At 45.8% G+C, this 17,099-nt stretch overlaps 1 protein-coding gene across 1 annotated transcript in view; it reads left to right on the top strand.

Moving 5' to 3' along the window:
• LOC126335602 (uncharacterized) overlaps nucleotides 1–17,099 on the top strand; it is a 375,101-nt gene that overhangs the window by 239,958 nt on the left and 118,044 nt on the right. The window contains exons 6-8 of the mRNA XM_049999055.1: nucleotides 1,763–1,932; nucleotides 7,326–7,518; nucleotides 10,558–10,757. Coding sequence (XP_049855012.1) covers nucleotides 1,763–1,932; nucleotides 7,326–7,518; nucleotides 10,558–10,757 — 563 coding nt within the window. The remainder of the gene's footprint in view (nucleotides 1–1,762; nucleotides 1,933–7,325; nucleotides 7,519–10,557; nucleotides 10,758–17,099) is intronic.

The raw sequence follows: 17,099 nt of genomic DNA, 5'->3' as shown, positions 1-17,099 counted from the left end.
TAAATAGATATTCGTCAAAAATATATATTGTAGTAATTAATTAGCTTAAAATAAACTGGTCTAGGTTGCCCCCTGTTATCCCTTCCTTAAAATATATGCTGTTGGCAAAGATATATGCAATAGCTGTCAAAGGTTGCTGTAGCGACAGAGAGAAGCTACTAGCAAAGATAATAGACGCTGAAGGTTAACGTAACAACTGCGTCACCTATCGATGCGACATTCTGAAAAGCTGGTACAAAGTTCTCTAACGACAGGAAAGACGATGTATGTAGACGTTAGGGGTTACCGGTCACTACAATTAAAAGAAATTTGCGATCAAGACTATTTTTAATCATATATGTGTTCATATCCTTCCGCATTTAGCGCAATAAGTCACTCGTTTCTAATCATTCACTGTCCGCTGGCGTTTCTTTTTACACCACCAGAAGCGTCGCTTAGAAATGTGTGGTTTATGATGAGCTGCTCGGCCGTTAACTCTAGTCTCATAGTCATTGTTTTAGCTGGACTGCTGATAGTACTTTGGAATTCACGAGTGCTTTCTTCTGCTGATTTCACGTGATTTTTTGACGCTCTGTCTGTCAGTACATGGCGTCTACCTGGTCCTGGTTTAGCTGAGTTTGTCAGTCGTTTTTTAGTTTCCCACACGCTTCGGCAACAGTCGTCTCGGAGAGTTTTAAAAGGGTTGAAATCTCCCTAGTGTATTTGATAGTCTGGTGACATCCAACAATTTGTCAACGTCAGTTCTCCAGACCGATTCATTTTGCAGCTGCTTGTTTATTGACAACACACTGTTCTTCATCTCCTTTTATAGGGTGGGTTTGCCTCTCGTAACATATATTCGCCAATTTTGCGTTACACAGGGCTCTTCGGATACTTTTGATCACATATAAAATACGTGATACCTCCAAAGTGTCACTAACACTAAGTACTTACTACATGGAGTCATTTAAATGTGCAGCAAAAGTGGAGGGGATACAGTCATACCGGCCTTCCAGTTTGATCAACATCAAACTAGGAAACGAGTTACCAATTGGGAATATTTGGGACAGGATTTCCCGTTCCACCAACCCCTGTTGAGATACGGAAACCTCCCTAAAATTCTGGGTTGATATTTGAGGGATAGGACGTGTTATTATTATTACAGGATTCATCAATACAAAGATTAATTAATAACAACATCTTGTTGTATTCCTGTTATCCTCCACCTAGCCTTTTCATCTTCCGAGGCTCCGCTTTAGATTTTCGAGCTTGTTGTAGTTTTTGTGGAAAATGGGGTGCTGATCCATTGACCCAACCCGCAAGTTGGAGGACCAGGGTTTGATTTCAGGGTTTACTCCCATAGGAGGGTTGGCTTTGCCACGCCTATAGAGACGCCTCTTTCCTAGGTGAGGTGGGAGACATTTCGTCCGGCTCCTCCGTTGAGGACTGCCCAGCTTGGGTGACCCTGCCAGTAGCTACGCTACCACAGGCATAGCCCTCAACTTCTCTGAAGAACGCAAACCCTCCCGACCGGTACTGAAGGTACCCTTGGGAGGGGGACAGGACGTATTTTAATTTATTTCTGAGACAATGATGTCCGGTGTCCCAGACAAAAGGTAAAATTGAGTATGTGTGTGTATGTATGTACGCATATTTCATGTGAGTCTGTGTGTGTGTTTTTTGTGTGTCTCTGTGCCTGTGTGTATGATGTCATCAGTGTACGAAATTTCATCCTCCGGTCAGTAACAGGAGAGACAGACAGCAATCTGCACGACTGTTCCAGGCGCTATGGCGTGGTGGAGGGCAGGTTCGTGTTTGAGGGTGGCTCCCGCTGCGGGAAAGGCGAGGGAGTGCACGTGTGCGTCACGGACCAGGGCGACGAGATCACCAGGACCTTCCAAATGGCGGCGCAGGGCAAGGTGGCCACCAGGAGGAGGCCGCGGAATGTCTCCGGTGAGTAGCGCCAAGTACTTCTGGAGGAAGCCAGACGTACGTACACAGATACGTCAATTTCTCTGTATTTGTTTTACTTACACACGACGTTTTGACTTCGTTTCACCATTTCCACTCGATTCACCCATTATTAACCTTTCTTCACTTCTTCTCTCCACAAAACGACTCGTTCTCTATAATGTCATAATAGGCTTCAGAACATTAGAAATGAGGTATTGGCAGAGGTGCAGCTGTAAGGACACTTCGTGCGTCGTGCATGGATACCTCAGTCGGTAGAGCTCTGACCCGCGAAAAGCAAAGGTCCCAGGTTTGAGTCCTGTTCCAGAATACATTTTTTATCCCCAAGAACCTTGACAACACCTCTTCCCTGTCATTCTCCCACGTGTCCATGTCAATTCGTATTACTGCCCCAGTTTCCTAGAACCGCTTGTAATATACACACCACCTCACTGCTGTGACTTACACAATATAGAACGCTTCAAAACGGTCAGTGTTCTCTTTGCAAGGTGTTGTCTAATTCTTTTGTCCAGTGAACTTACACTAATGAGCCTACTTAATGGCGTTTTGGTCCATGGTGGGGAGGCAGTCGAACATCGACGCTGCGTGGCATGGGTTAGAGAAGACCTTGGTAGGTTTCTGGAGGTATGTGGCTCTAGACGGTTGTGCCTACAAGTCATGCAGTTCAGGTAAATTACCGGCAGGGGTTTTTGGTAACCGAAAGCGTCCCAGATGTAATCCATCCATTTCAGGTCAAGCTAACTGGGTTGCCGACACAACAGTTTGAGTTCACTATCGTTTTCCTTATGCTGCTTGTGATGAGGACAGTTATCCAGCAAGAAGATGCCATCGCCGGCGGAGAAGACATGAAGCCGGAATGGATGCAGTTGGTCCACAACAATATTCACGTACGCAACAGCTGTAATGGCAGCTTCAAATACTACCAGGTGTACAGCTGTCATGGCAGCTTCAGTTACTACCAAATCTACGATTATTAACTAACATTTTCAGCTGTATTAGACATGATCTCAGTATCTAAACCGTTTTTCATCTTATTACAGCCGTTTATTTAACCTGTCGCATAAAAATACACAGTGATTACTAATTTCAGTGAAGTAAATCGCCGCCTTCAAATAATTGCACAGAAAAAAATTCGATGCAGATGATCTAAAGACGGTGATTTGATTTCGCTGAAACTAGCAATCACTGTGTATGTTTATGAGATCTGGGTGAATAAACTTCTGCAATAAGAAGAAAAATATCTACACCTACATGGATACTCAACAAAACACATTTAAATGCCTGGTAGAGGTTATATCGAACCACCTTCACAATTCTCTATTATTCCAATGTCGTATTGCGCGCGGGAAGATTGAACACCTATATCTTTCCGTACGGGCTCTGATTTCCCTTACCACAAGTATCGTGGGAGCCCAAGTTATTCATTCGAACAGTAAACACTTTTCTACGAATCCACAGCCAAACCTCAATGAACACATTACCACTCTAATGCTAATTGATTATATCGTTGAGATTCAAGGGGAACACGTAGAGGTCGTTCACTGTATAGCGCCATGTTAAACACTGTACATTGAGCGGTGGGCTCCGGATCACTTGCGCCTGCACCAACATTGTATCCTGTCTTCAGATCGTGGCCTATTCTGCTTTACAGAGCGTCTATGTCCCGACCTTCACGTTAGGTATTCTTTCACGGATGGTTGTAATTAACCATTCCATGTTGAACACGTTACAACACGAAAACTAATTACCGTACGACTACCAAACATTGTAGCACTGCAGTCCAGAGTATGGGGTGAATTATTTCCATGCGTCTCAGACCTACTGCCCAGTTCAAACTATGGCCACCTGGTGCCGTGATCAGTCATCGTTATTCATAGTCTCACACACCTGACCAGTCGCTGCATACTTGTTGACGTATCAACATGAACAAGGACAAAAGAAGAAGGGCATTATTGGTAAGTTCTGTTATCAAAACAATAGCAATGCCGCAGCTGCACTTCGAGAATATCCCCCGCTAAAAGGATTCCGCAAGGGTCTTCTTTCTCCACCTGCTGTGCGGAGTATGACGAAGAAGTTCGAATCAACTGGGAAACTGAGCTTCGCTCTGGGAAGGTCCCGACGATCGGTTGCACCACAGATGGTTTATGACATCGCTGTTGCTATGGCAGACAACGCTGCGTGCAATTCCTGATTGTCAGGCAGTGCGTGTGCTGTGTCACGGCAATTGAACATCCCGTGGTCCAGTGTACGGAAGGTGCTTCGAACCATTCTCAAATGGTATCAGTACAAGATCCATATCGAACAGCAGGTTGCACCATAGGACGCACAACAAGGTGTTGGCTTCGCTCTCCACTTTCTCGGAGGGATTGAAGTTGACGAGGATTATCCCTGGACCATCCTATAGACAAACGAAGCTCATATTTCTCTGACTGGTGAGACTAACACATAGAATTTCCTAGTGTGGGAATCTTCACCTACAGTCACTGTGCATGAAGTTCCTCTGTATGGTGACCGTGTGACGGTATGAAATGGCTTCACTGTTACATTTATTATTGGCCATTCTTTTTTGAACAGGTTGGCGCTCAAGGACAAATGACGTTCAGAGTGTCTGGCGAGCGTTGCTTCGCCAGGATGTCATACCCGCCTTACAGGAGAGAGAGACGCATTGAACTCATGCACGATGGCGTCCCACCGCACATCGCTCGTGAAGTTCACCTGCTTCTTGAAACACGTTTAGAAACGATCGAATTATCAGTCTATAATTTAAAAATACTTGGCAGACACGATGACTTGATCTCACTCCTGTGATTTCTGGTTGTGGGGCTACCTGAAGGACAGAGTTTGACAGGGTAACATTCACACTTGTGCTGGCCTGAAGCGCAGCATATCAAGAGAGGTAGCCAGCACACCTACGGAGATGCTTCGTTCTGATGTGCAGAATCCAATCCTGAGTTTTCAGATTCTTCTGGCCATTGATGTGCGCCATATTGAGCTCCTTTTGTTGCACAAATGGTAACGGTATGTAATGGTATGATGTACCGTGACAGCATGTTAAAAGTGAACTGATTCTGTACTATTTCTCTTCCCTATGTCAGTGACATTAATTCTACCACATTTGTAATTAGTTCCCGTGTTAAATAGGGGAAAGTTTAATTATAACCACCTGGTATGTTGTATATTCATGGTTACAAATTCCTTCAGCCTCTGTTGCAGAGCACTCAGAGTTAGCCTCACCGTACCTGAGGTTTCAGTTCCACAGACACACAGTCAAAACCATCTGCGATTTTTCAATGTCGCATTTGTCAGTGGATTTCACCTTGTTGTTGTTCTGTTCTTCAATCCAGAGACTGGTTTGGAGCTGCTCCCCATGCTACTCTGTCCTGTGCAAGATTCTTCATCTCCGACTAACTACTGCAATCCTGGAGGCTTATTGGCGAAATGGAAACCACAGTGAATATCCAATGAAGTTCTGCACAACCGTGTTGGGCAGTGCCTCTAGTATGCCCGTCGATCGCGTTACGTCATTTTTTTTTAGTTCTGAGCACACAGAGAGCACATAAATATACTTAGAACAGTAGTATCTCTCGCCAAATACGAGGGCCTGGTGAGAAATTTCGCCTGAAGCTATGCAGCCAACATTACGTAACTGTCGTGCGGTTTCTTCTTCAAGACAATTCTCAGCCTCATTCTGCAGGGCCAGTGAAGAGGCTCCTGCGTCGTTTCCAATTGGAAATGTTTGATTACCCACGATACAGCCCGTAATTGTCTCTCTCTGAGTCTCATCTGTGCTTACATGAACCGCTGGCTATGAAGACATTTTGCCACGGACAATGAGCTGTAGGCCAGCGTAGGGAATTGGCGGAGAGCCTTATATAACGAGGCTATAGGAAAGTTGGTACAACGCTGCGACAAACGTCTAAGTCGGATCGGCGACTATGGAGATTATAGATGGAACAGTTTTGATTTTCACTGAGGTTTCCATTTCGCGACCTATCGTTCCTTACTTCTCGAGTAGCACTCGTACATCACCCGCAATGTGCTTAGTGTATTAGTCTCTTGCTCTCCCTCTACAATTTTTACCTTCCACCCTTCCCTTAAATACTAAAGGTTTCATCACTTGAATCCTCAGAATGTGTCCTGTCACCTGATCCCTTCTTCTAGACAAGTTGTGCCACAAAATTCCACTTCTCCCCAGTTCTATTTACTACGTCCTCATTAGTTTCGTCATCTACCCGCCTGATCTTCAGCACTCTTCTGTTGCACCTCATTTCGAAAGCTTCTATTCCCTTCTTGTCTAAACTGTATATGGTCCGTATTTCACTTTCATGCATTGCTACACTCCATACACACAATTTCAGAAAAGACTTCCTGACAGTTAAATCTATACTCGATGTTAACAAATTTCTCTTCTTCAGAATCGCTTTCCTTGCCGTTTTATACCCTCTCTACTTCGACCATCGTCAGTTATTTTGCTCCCCAAATAGCGCAACTCGTCTACTACTTGAAGTGTACCGAGCGAGGTGGTGCAGTGGTTAGCACACTGGACTCGCATTCGGGAGGACGACGGTTCAATTCCACGTCCGGCCATCCTGATTCAGGTTTTCCGTGATATCCCTAAATTGGTCCCGGCAAAATGCCGGGACGGTTCCTTTTTGAAAGGGCACGGCCGACTTCCTTCCCCGTCCTTCCCTAATCCGACGAGACCGATGACCTCGCTGTTTGGTCTCCTCCCCCAAACAACCCAACCAACCCAACTTGAAGTGTCTGTTTTCCTAATCTAATTCCTTCAGCATCACCTGATTTATTTCGACACATTCCATTACCCTCGTTTTCCTCTCGTGGATGTTCTTCTTATATCCTCCTTTTAACACACTGTCCATTCCATTCAACTGCTTTTCCAGGTCCTTCGCTGCCTCTGGCATAATTATAATCTCGTCAGGAAACCTCAAAGTTTTTATTTATTCTCCATGGATTTTAATTCTTACTCCATTTCTCTTCTTTTATTTCTCTTACTGCTTGCTCAGTATACAGATTCGCCTTATCCGATTTGTATTGTCGCTAGAATGTTCTCCCTTCCGTCTCTGCTGCACTTGTACATCTATCGCGTGACGTGCTCGCAACGCCACCAGGCGGTGGGTAGTGGTCCTTTAGCTTTGTCTCGTCGGTGTATACCACTAGAGCCCTGCAGACGGGTGGTTACACGGAGACAGCCGCTGTCGGTGTCTTAGGCAGCGCCGCTTGTCCCGTAGCACCCAAGGAGCGGTCGCGGTTCAGCTGTTACGTGGGCACGGACGGCAGCGACTGACGCCGGGCCGGCTGCGGCTGCCGCTGCGGCGGGCACGCTAAGCGCGACTCTCTGTCTGGTTGTGTCGCAGCGGCGAGCAGTCCGCGCCGCCACCGCCAGCCCACCGACGTCATCAGCGCCGAGGCTCTGCAGCAGCGCCTCCTGGCGGCCGAGGGCGCCGCGGCGCCGCCCAACGGCAGCGGCGCCTGCTGCGGCCTCTGCCAGCACGACGCTTGCGCTCTCTCCCGCCAGCCCAGCACCGAGAACCTCGTCTGCCACTGCAGGTACCACAGCGCACAGTAGTTGTTCATTACGTCCAGGGTGAGCTTTTAGTGTGACAGGCAGGTGTTGTATTCTCCAACCGTTTATTGAACGTAACTTCTTCTACGATACAGTAGCTGGCTGTACAGTAGATGTAGACGTCCATCGATCTAGCCGGAGATGTGGTTCCTCTCGGTCTGCTGGTACTTCTATCGGCGTTGAAGTACAGCGGCTTCGGTGATATCTTCTCGGAGAATCTGCTGTAGCGGTTGCCATTAGCAGCGGACGAAGACTGGTCAGCTTTTTTTTTTTTCTTTATTGTGATTTCATTCCCCTGCCCCATTGGGCAGCAGCACAATCTGCCGCTCTTCAGCCGAGTGACAGGACAACTTAAAATAAGAATGAAATGTTACATGCATAAGGCGGTAAAGGGGAACTTAAAACAGAATAACGGGGGAAAATGCAGGTAAAAAATATGGACTAACACGGAGAAGTTCATGGAGGACAGTTAAAAAAAGTCACCAGAAAGTTAAAAGACACAGTTGGCGAATCTTCAGAACACAGAGAAGACACTGAGTGGACATGTACACGTTATAAGTCGGCCACAGTAGTAAAAACACTCCGGAACAACACACTTAAAACCCACTTGCAGCACACACGACGAAGAATAAAACTGCCAGGCGGGACCTGCCGAGGGAAGGGGCAAGGAGGATGGAAAAGAAGGGCAGAGCAAGGGGCAACAGACGAAGCGGCGGGATAAAGAGAGGAGGGGCATCAGTGGGTACACGAAGAGGCAGGGGGCACAAGGGGTGGGAGATGAAGAGGGAAAGACAGGGCAGGAGGGAGTGCAGAGACACTGAAAGGAGGCACAAGAGACGGAGGGGAATAGGAGGGGGAAGCCGCTCAGGGGGAGGGGGAGGAGCTGGCCTGCCTTCGACCGACCGGGCCTATATAGAGAGCTGGAGCCAATAGAAACCCAGCGTAGAAATCCGAGGCCGGATATGTCGTGGCGACCCCTGCAAGGAAAGGTTACTATTAATCGACTGGAATCTTCGGTGTGTTTACCTGATGTCTTCGCCAGTTTGGCTGTTGGTTTGTTTCCCTCATACCGTAGCTGTTATGCGGTGCTGCCTGCCATTTAGGGGAACCCGATGGCAGAAAGTACAGCAGGAGAGTGGTGATTGACGTAATAGTGGGTATACCTAAATCTACAGGGTGAGTTAAAAAAGGCATTACGACTTTTGAATGATACAGAAAATTATTGAGATAATCTACAGAATCAGTAGATGTGATGTACTGTAGCAAAGGACGCCAAGCTTCACGCAAAATGTCAACTGTCATTTTGTTTCGATGCGAATACTATTTGTGATGTGAAAGACATACCACTGATAAACAGTCGCTTCCCACATTCCTTGCAGCAGATCGGGCGTAACTTACGCAAAGGCAGCGTAAACTCAGCTTTTCATGTCAGCTAAATTATTTGTAATGGGAGGAACATACACACGGTCTGTGCTGGTTGGTAGCACAACGCGCCTAGTACACGTCCATCCGGTCGCTTGGGGTCACAGCACAAAGTTACGACACCTGAAGTCGGGCTTATAAGAGCCCCAAACCGGGCGTGTTCTGAATAAAACAACCTTACAACTGTAGTGGTATTTTCAACCTCTGGCCCAGATAAAGAATTCCAGGGGTGCCAAGTCTGGGGAGCGAGGTGTCAATGCGACTGGTCCTTCACCGGCCTGGGAAGCGATTGTCGAGGAAACATAGAACTCCCGCGAAGAAATGAGATGGTGCTCTTTAGCGATCTGCGTTGCGGAGCTCGTTTCTTAGAACCAAAACACACAGCGCACATGTTGCGTACCAGTGAATGCAGCCATTTTAAATATACAAACTGACGAGCCAGTTGATCGGCCACTATTGAGCAGATGTTTTCAATTGGTGAGAGATCTGTAAAATGTATTGGCCAGGGCAGCAGTGGAACATTTTCTGTATCCAGAAAGGCCCGTAGAGGACCTGCAACATGTGGTCGTGCATTATCCTGCTGAAATGTAGGGTTTCTGTAGCGATCGTATGAAGGGTAGAGCCACAGGTCGTAACACATCTGAAATGTAACGTCCACTGTTCAAAGTGCCGTCAGTGCTAAGAAGAGGTGACCGAGACGTGTAACCAATGGCACACCATGCCATCACACGGGCTGATACGCCAATATGGCGATGACGAATACACGCTTCCAGTGTGCGTTCACTGCGATGTCGCCAAACACGGATGCGACCATCATGATGCTGTAAACAGAACCTGGTTCGTTGAGTACACCATCGCAGGCGCCCCTGTCTGTGATGCAGCGACAAGGGTAACCGCAGCTATGATCTCTGAGCTGATAGTCCATGCTGCTGCAAACGTCGTCGAACTGTTCGTGCAGATGGTTGGTGTCTTGCAAACGTCCCCAACTGTTGACTCAGGCGTCGAGACGTGGCTGCACGATCTGTTACAGCCATGCTGATAAGGTGCCTGTCATCTCGACTGCTAGTGATACGAGGTCGTTGAGATCCAGCACGGCGTTCCGTATTACCCTCCTGAACCCACCGACTCCATATTCTGCTAACAATCATCGCATCTCGACCAACGCGAGCAGCAATGTCGTGCCACGATAAACCGCAATTGCGATAGGCTACAATCCGACCTTTATCAATGTCGGTAACGTGATGGTACGCATTTCTGCTCCTTGCGCGGGGCCTTACAACGACGTTTACCCAGGCAACGCCGGTCAACTGCTGTTTGTGTATAAGAAATCGGTTGGAAACTTTGCTCACGTCAGCACGTTGTAGGTGTCGCCACCCCCGCCAGTCTTGTGTGAATGCTCTGAAAATCTAATCATTTGCATATCACAGCATTTTCTTGCTGTCGGTTAAATTTCGCGTCTGTAGCACGTCATCTTCGTGATGTAGCAATTTTAATGGCCAGTTGTGTATTAGAACGTGACATTAGTATCTCATTAAGCTATCCCTGTACCGAAGCATACTGCTGTAGCACGGCACTGCTTGAATGAAACGGATGTTGCGCAGGTTGCACGGGACGGGAGAGGGCGATCCGCCCATGTGGATGTCAACGGAGACGACGCCTGTGGGCTGCGGCGGCGGCGGCCAGCTGCAGCTGGAGCTGGACAGCAACTACGGCTGCGGCGACGCTGGCTCTGTGAGCGACCTCTCCTCCGACCAGCACTACTGCTGGCCGCCCGCTGCCGGGCACGGCGCGCTCACGCCCGGTGGGTACAGCCACTGAGCCACTGTGCCACTGTGCTAGCCGCTCTGCTCCTGCTCACCTGTAACCTGCCTGTAGTGTGCGCGTTTTAGTAGTAGGGGAAAGCAGGGCAAAACTTTTAATTCATATAAGTTACGTTCAGTAGTAAATAAGTTTGCAAATTAAGGTTAATCAGTTAGGTCTCTTACGTATTCGATACCATGCCCGCTGTCAGTTTAGAATAATCTTCATCAGCGTAAAAAGTATTCACCTTGTTAAGCGCATAGGAAAGATACCCATTTAAATGAATGAAATAACTTGAAAAGAAGATAAATTTTTATTCTTCTGTAAAAAGGTAAATCAGAACATATAGAGGATAAGCAATATAATGTGAACAGTGGTATTAACGGGATGGTTGTGTTTAATGGTCAACTACCCAGGTAATGCACGTGTCGCGCTGGACTGGGAGTGTTTAGTACGGACTAGAGATGATAGAGATGATAGTGTTTGGTTTGTGGGGCGCTCAAATGAGCGATCATCATCCGCCAGTACGAAGTCCCAATTTTTATACAGTCCAATTTCACGCAAACCATTGTAGCTACTGACACGAATGATGATGATGATGATGATTACGTGATGAGGACAACACAGAGACCCAGTCCCCAGACAAAGAAAATCCCCAACCTCGTCGGGAATCGGACCCGGAAACTCGTGATCCAGAGGTGGCAAAGCTAGTCACTAGACTAAGACCCGCGGACTAGTACGTATTATGCATCAGTGCAGGTTGTTTACGATTAGTGCACACTTCGTATCTGCATTCACAGGCTGCGTTCGATCTCACAGAGTTCAGAAAAATGTTCAAATGTATGTGAAATCTTGTGCGACTTATTTGCTAATGCCATGAGTCCCTAAGCTTACTCACCACTTAACCTACATTATCCTAAGGCCAAACACACACACCCATGCCCGAGGAAAGACTCGAACCTCCACGGGGACCTAACAGAGTTCCAAAGAGGGCAGATTGTGGGAGCCCGATTAGCTGGAGCATTAGTAACCAAGAGAGCCAACTTATTGAAAAGTTCAAGAGCCACTGTTTCTACAGTCGTGACAGACTGCACAACACATGGAAAGACATCATACTTTAAACGTAATAGGAGGCATCAATCCAAATGAAATTACAGAGATCGTCGTAGGCTAATACGAGTTGTGTCAAAACAATACAGCAGAGCTCAACAGCAATATTCGACACCCCGTTCTAGCGATACTGTCCGCTGAGAATTCCATAAAGCGGACATTCATGGACAAGCCGCTATACCGAAAACATTAGTGACGACAAGCAACGTAAAGTAGCGCAAAACATGGTGTCAGGAGCATAAATCGTGGATGCCTGATCAGTGGAAACACGTCAAAGGGTCCGACGAATCAATGTTTTCGTTATTTCATGCACAGGGTTGGCTTTACGTGTACAGAACGCCAAAAGCAGCCTACGATCCTGATTGCTTGATTCAAACTGTTAAACATGGAGGTGGAAGTGTGATGGTGTGGTCAGCCATATCATAATATCCTGCTGTTCCCATCACTATTCTGAAAGGCCGTGTTACTGCCAACGTTTATGTGAACATTTTAGATGATCAGGTGCACTCCATGATTCAGATGCTGTTTCCCAACAATGATGCCATACTTAATGACACTAAAGCACCCATTCCCACAGCAGGATAGTACAATCGTTGTTTGAGGAGCATGCAGCGTCTTCTCTGGTCAGCACAGTCACCAGACTTGAATCCTATCGAACCCTTGTGGGCGGTATTCGAGCGCAGACTCCGGAGCAGATTTTCGCGTCCCTCGCCACTACAGGAGTTAGAAGAGGTTCTGGTCGAAGAGTGGCATAACATTCCATTGGAAGCTACACAATCATTATGTGCCAGAATTTCAAGAAGAATTTCAGCTCTATTACGAGTAAATGGGAGTCCAACTCTTTATTAATAAACCATTCCCAATTATATACAGGTGTTCACATTATTTTGCCTGTCCTCTCTATAGAGATCGTTAAAAATCTAACAAGGGACACCATAAATCAACTGTAATCACCAATACCGATTTTTGACAAAGAACCTCGAATTTTTCAATTACTACGCTAATACAGGCGATATTCTCTGTAATCTTTAATATTAAACAATGAAAATACACGTTATTAAGAACTGAAATGGAAGACGAAGCAATTGTCTTCTTCGTCAGCAATGGAACGTCGTTCATTAGCTCAGGCAGAAGACAAGCACTTGATCCATCCATTCTCCGATAACGCGCCTGATTATCGCGTACTATAAAATACGAATGCTTCGTCTGCGCCTTCTTCGCCTAAAAAATTTGAGGAATATTGTTTTTAATTATTTTGCCAGTTGGTGTATCCGCTCCGTCTATCGTTTCCTGCATCTTGAACTTACGTGTGGCTTGGTCGTTTCGGTTCTTCAGCATAAACAATTTACGTTTACAGTTTCTCTTATGTTCTTTGTCTCTCCTGCTTTCTCTTCAGCTTCCAAATAATTTTTGCACGGAGACGGAGACAATATTACTGTTTTGCCCTTTTCCCTGTTGGTGATTGTCTTTGCACTTTCTACCAATTCAAAATGGGATGAGGCATTAGAAGCTTTGGTGACACACAGGATGACAATAGCGTACCGGAAGTTATGGCAACACCAAACAGTCCGCCTGACGTAATTTCCGAAGTCCTTTAGCGCTATCAATTCATCTTGTCTTTATCGAATTTATTTGATAGAAGGATGAGGAACTGACTTGAAGGACGTTATCTTCAGATGTCAGAGCTATTGAAACTTCCTCCTGTGGTGCTTTGCCTTGAGGTTATACATTGTTCTTGAAAGTGCGGGGCTCAATGGGTTGATCCGCTATTGCTTCACCAGCTGTTTCCTGTTTTGCTCCTTTCCATAGTACTAAACTGAACAAAATATTGCGTTTTAAATTAGCATTCACCGTTTGTTCATCATAAAAACACTGGAATATTCTGAAAAACATGATCAATCGAATAATCTTGCTATTTTTCATCAGGTGATGCTTCTCTTCAAAATACTGATCCAAGAAGCACAAAAAAATCGATGAAAATTTCAGTAAGAATATTGAAAAGGTGGGGAAGGGAGAGTAATAGACATCCACTAATAAAGACTACCTAAAAGTCCCGACATGACGCCTGATAGTAATTCCGAACATTACCAGACCAATGTCGGCACCAGTCACAGACCTATGGAGTTACCCAGTTTCCTTCACAACTCTCCCCTTTATACCAATTCATGCATCATCAAGCGTCACGCTGGGCTCCAAAAAGAGGCTAACATGTGTAGTACTGAGCCCACTGAGGGCGCTAAAGTCTATTCAATGGGAGGTTTTCTAGAAATATATTGAATCATTAATTGATTTATTGTTTGTCGGGTGCCAGGCTCGATCAACATTAAGCAAACCAAAAGTCACCACTTCACAGGATGCGTATAAAACTTAAGACTGGCTGAGAGGTGAACACATAAAGTAATACCAAAGCTATTTATTACATTTACAAAAAGAAATCGAGAAACATGAAATTAACAAATTAATCATGAGCTCCGCACACCAATTAGTGGGAATCAATGTCAGGTGTGTCCAGTTCTTCCCCTTCATGAGGGCTTGAATGTTTCTGTCGACGCTTTCATTGGCTGTACATCTGTTGACGAATGGAAGCATAGACGTCTTCAAGAGCAGAAACTAGAGACGATACTTACGTTGGATTCTGTGGTGATATCGATGTTCTCACTCATCCCAAAGGAGTTCAACGGCGTTCCCTTCGGGGCTCTGGGCACGCCAGTCTATTTCAGGAACATTATTGTGCATGAACCGTTCCCTCATGGAACTTTCGTTATGACGGTTCTGCGCAGTGATTAACACACTGGACTCGTGTTCAGGGGACGACGGTTCATGTCTACGTCCGAACATCCAGATTTTGATTTTCCATGATTTCTCCAAATCCTGCCACCCTTAGTGTTTTCTTACGCGCAGTAAGGAATCACACCCTAAGCACGACAACAGCCCCTTACCTTAACACCATCTATTCCTTACTTCACTGTCCGACCTACAGATGATGGAAAATAACGTTCTTTAGCATCCCTCTAATGCAAACCCTTCTATCAGATTGCCAAACGGTGTGATTCTTGGGTAACACGGATTGTTCTTTCCATTGGTTTCATGCGATTTGTTACAACCACCTTCCCCGATACTGGACCCTCCTTGTTCTTCAGCACAAGACATCCGGGTGATTTTGGTGTAGTTGTGTTTGTTCCTTCGAGTTTCGACTTCGCAGTCACCTCTCCAACAATCAACTTGGGCGGCTTTTGAAGGATTGAAATTTCCTTGATGTGTTTGGAGGGGTGCCGTCATACTTTTCATTATATAGTGTACAATATCACAGACATCTTGGACTAGGTAAACGCAGTACAATTGGTTACTCTCTGGAGATACCTTGACAGTTACATTTCACTGTAGTCTGGAATTAGCTGTCGGCTGTCGGTCAGCTTCGATCGGCGGTGGAAGGTGTCTTGCGCTGCTACCTTTCCTTCGTTTGTGCGAGTGGACAACGCATGGTAGTTGTATGGCCTGTTCCATTTGTTCAGGTCGAGAAGATGCAAGGGTCAACTGGTGAGGGTCGCACGATTGGCGGGTTTACGTTTTCGGTAGCAGCAACATGAAGGGCAGTTGGTTGGATCAGTGTGCATTTTGGATATTCCTGGACTACAGAGGCAGCACCAAAGGAATCGGAAATGAACCGAATGACAGTGATTACCAGAATGACTCTATGTCAAAAGGGTCAAAACTCAGATCACTGTTGGAATAAGACAGTAAAAACAGCATGATTTAATGAGCAGTGACTGATGACAGAAAGGAAAACAAAGCTCAGTTCTCATGAGTTAATCAGATGGCTTGGAATGAAATCCTTAATGACTAGATAGTGAATCTGGATAACATGGAAGGGTAAATGCAGACGAAGTGCTGACAACCAACCCCAAGGCGAGGCCTCTCGAAAAGATCATAATGAATTCTTCGCCATCACTGCCTACATCGAAAAAGGCTACCGAATGTGATATCAGAATCACATCTCTCCGCGCTCTCCAGCTCGCCGGTTTTCATCCAGTCTCTCTTTCTTGCTGTTCCAGAGCGCAGGATGTTTATAGACAGATTTTGTCTTTGGATAACGATATATCAGTTACCCAATAGACGATTCATCCTGACCAATTCCCGTCTTCTCAACTACTCGTTCTAGGTTGCCAACTTTCAGCTGTTATGGATGAACCTTAACGTCCATGAGACTAGCAAGCGATCTCATGGCCTCATCCTTGAGGTGTATCGCAAACACGCTTACCGCCTTGATTACAGATGGTTTCAGGGCGGACGAACACTTGCAGAAATAATAGCTGCCCCGTTGTTTTTCTCAAGGACGTATGGGTTAAAGCGAAAGAATTCATGGTACCAGTGCAAACAGCTGGTGGCGACGAATCCCCTCAGTCGATTACAAGCCTTTCACCGTAAGGTATCTCATTTGCGAAACAGTGCATTTGTTGGTATGTCCACATTGCCCATCACTTTTGATCCAGGGAAAGGTTTACATAGACCATTTCTTTGTGTGTAAATCCGGTGCATTGCCGTCCATGACAGTCCGCTATAATCTGGCATTCACTGCTATGCAGGATGTGAGTAGCTGACCACCCCAAATACGTTTCTCCCCGGAAGGAAAAGAAAATAATCAAACAAATTTGGATTACGTATACGGGAGATATTAAGCAGCACGACTGCCTTTCTTACAGCTTCGTTCGTTACGAAGTTATGAACAGCAGTGTGTCTTTCATAAACAGCACCGTGTATCTTCCAGTATGGTAAACCACATGCTATCCCCAAAATCGGGTCAGGAACGTATCACGTAAGTAAGACGTTATTGGAAACGTAAAACAAAACTGACCTGATTCTCCGGCACTAGTACAAGTTAAGGTAAATTATCCAGCTGCAATCTGAACTGTTGTCTATGCTGCGATGTAAACGGCAAAGTGTCAACATTTAGTGACTGTTGAACGATATAAGACGACATAGACAAAATTTCTGGTTGTTTTGCTTAACAGCAACTAACTCTAATGTAGAATAAAGTAACTTAATGCAGATGTGTAGGAAAAAAGATCCCGTAACGTTGAAATACAGCGTTAGTAGTGTGCTACTTGACACATTCAGATCGATTAAATATCTAGGGATAACGTTGCAGAAGTATATGAAATGGAACGAAGATGTGAGGATTGTGGTAGGAAAGGCGAATGGTCGAATTAATTGGAGAATTCTAAAAAAGCGTTGT

This window comes from Schistocerca gregaria, chromosome 2 (genome assembly GCF_023897955.1).
Source record: "Schistocerca gregaria isolate iqSchGreg1 chromosome 2, iqSchGreg1.2, whole genome shotgun sequence".
NCBI lineage: Eukaryota > Metazoa > Arthropoda > Insecta > Orthoptera > Acrididae > Schistocerca > Schistocerca gregaria.
This window is presented reverse-complemented; position numbering and strand designations above follow the sequence as displayed.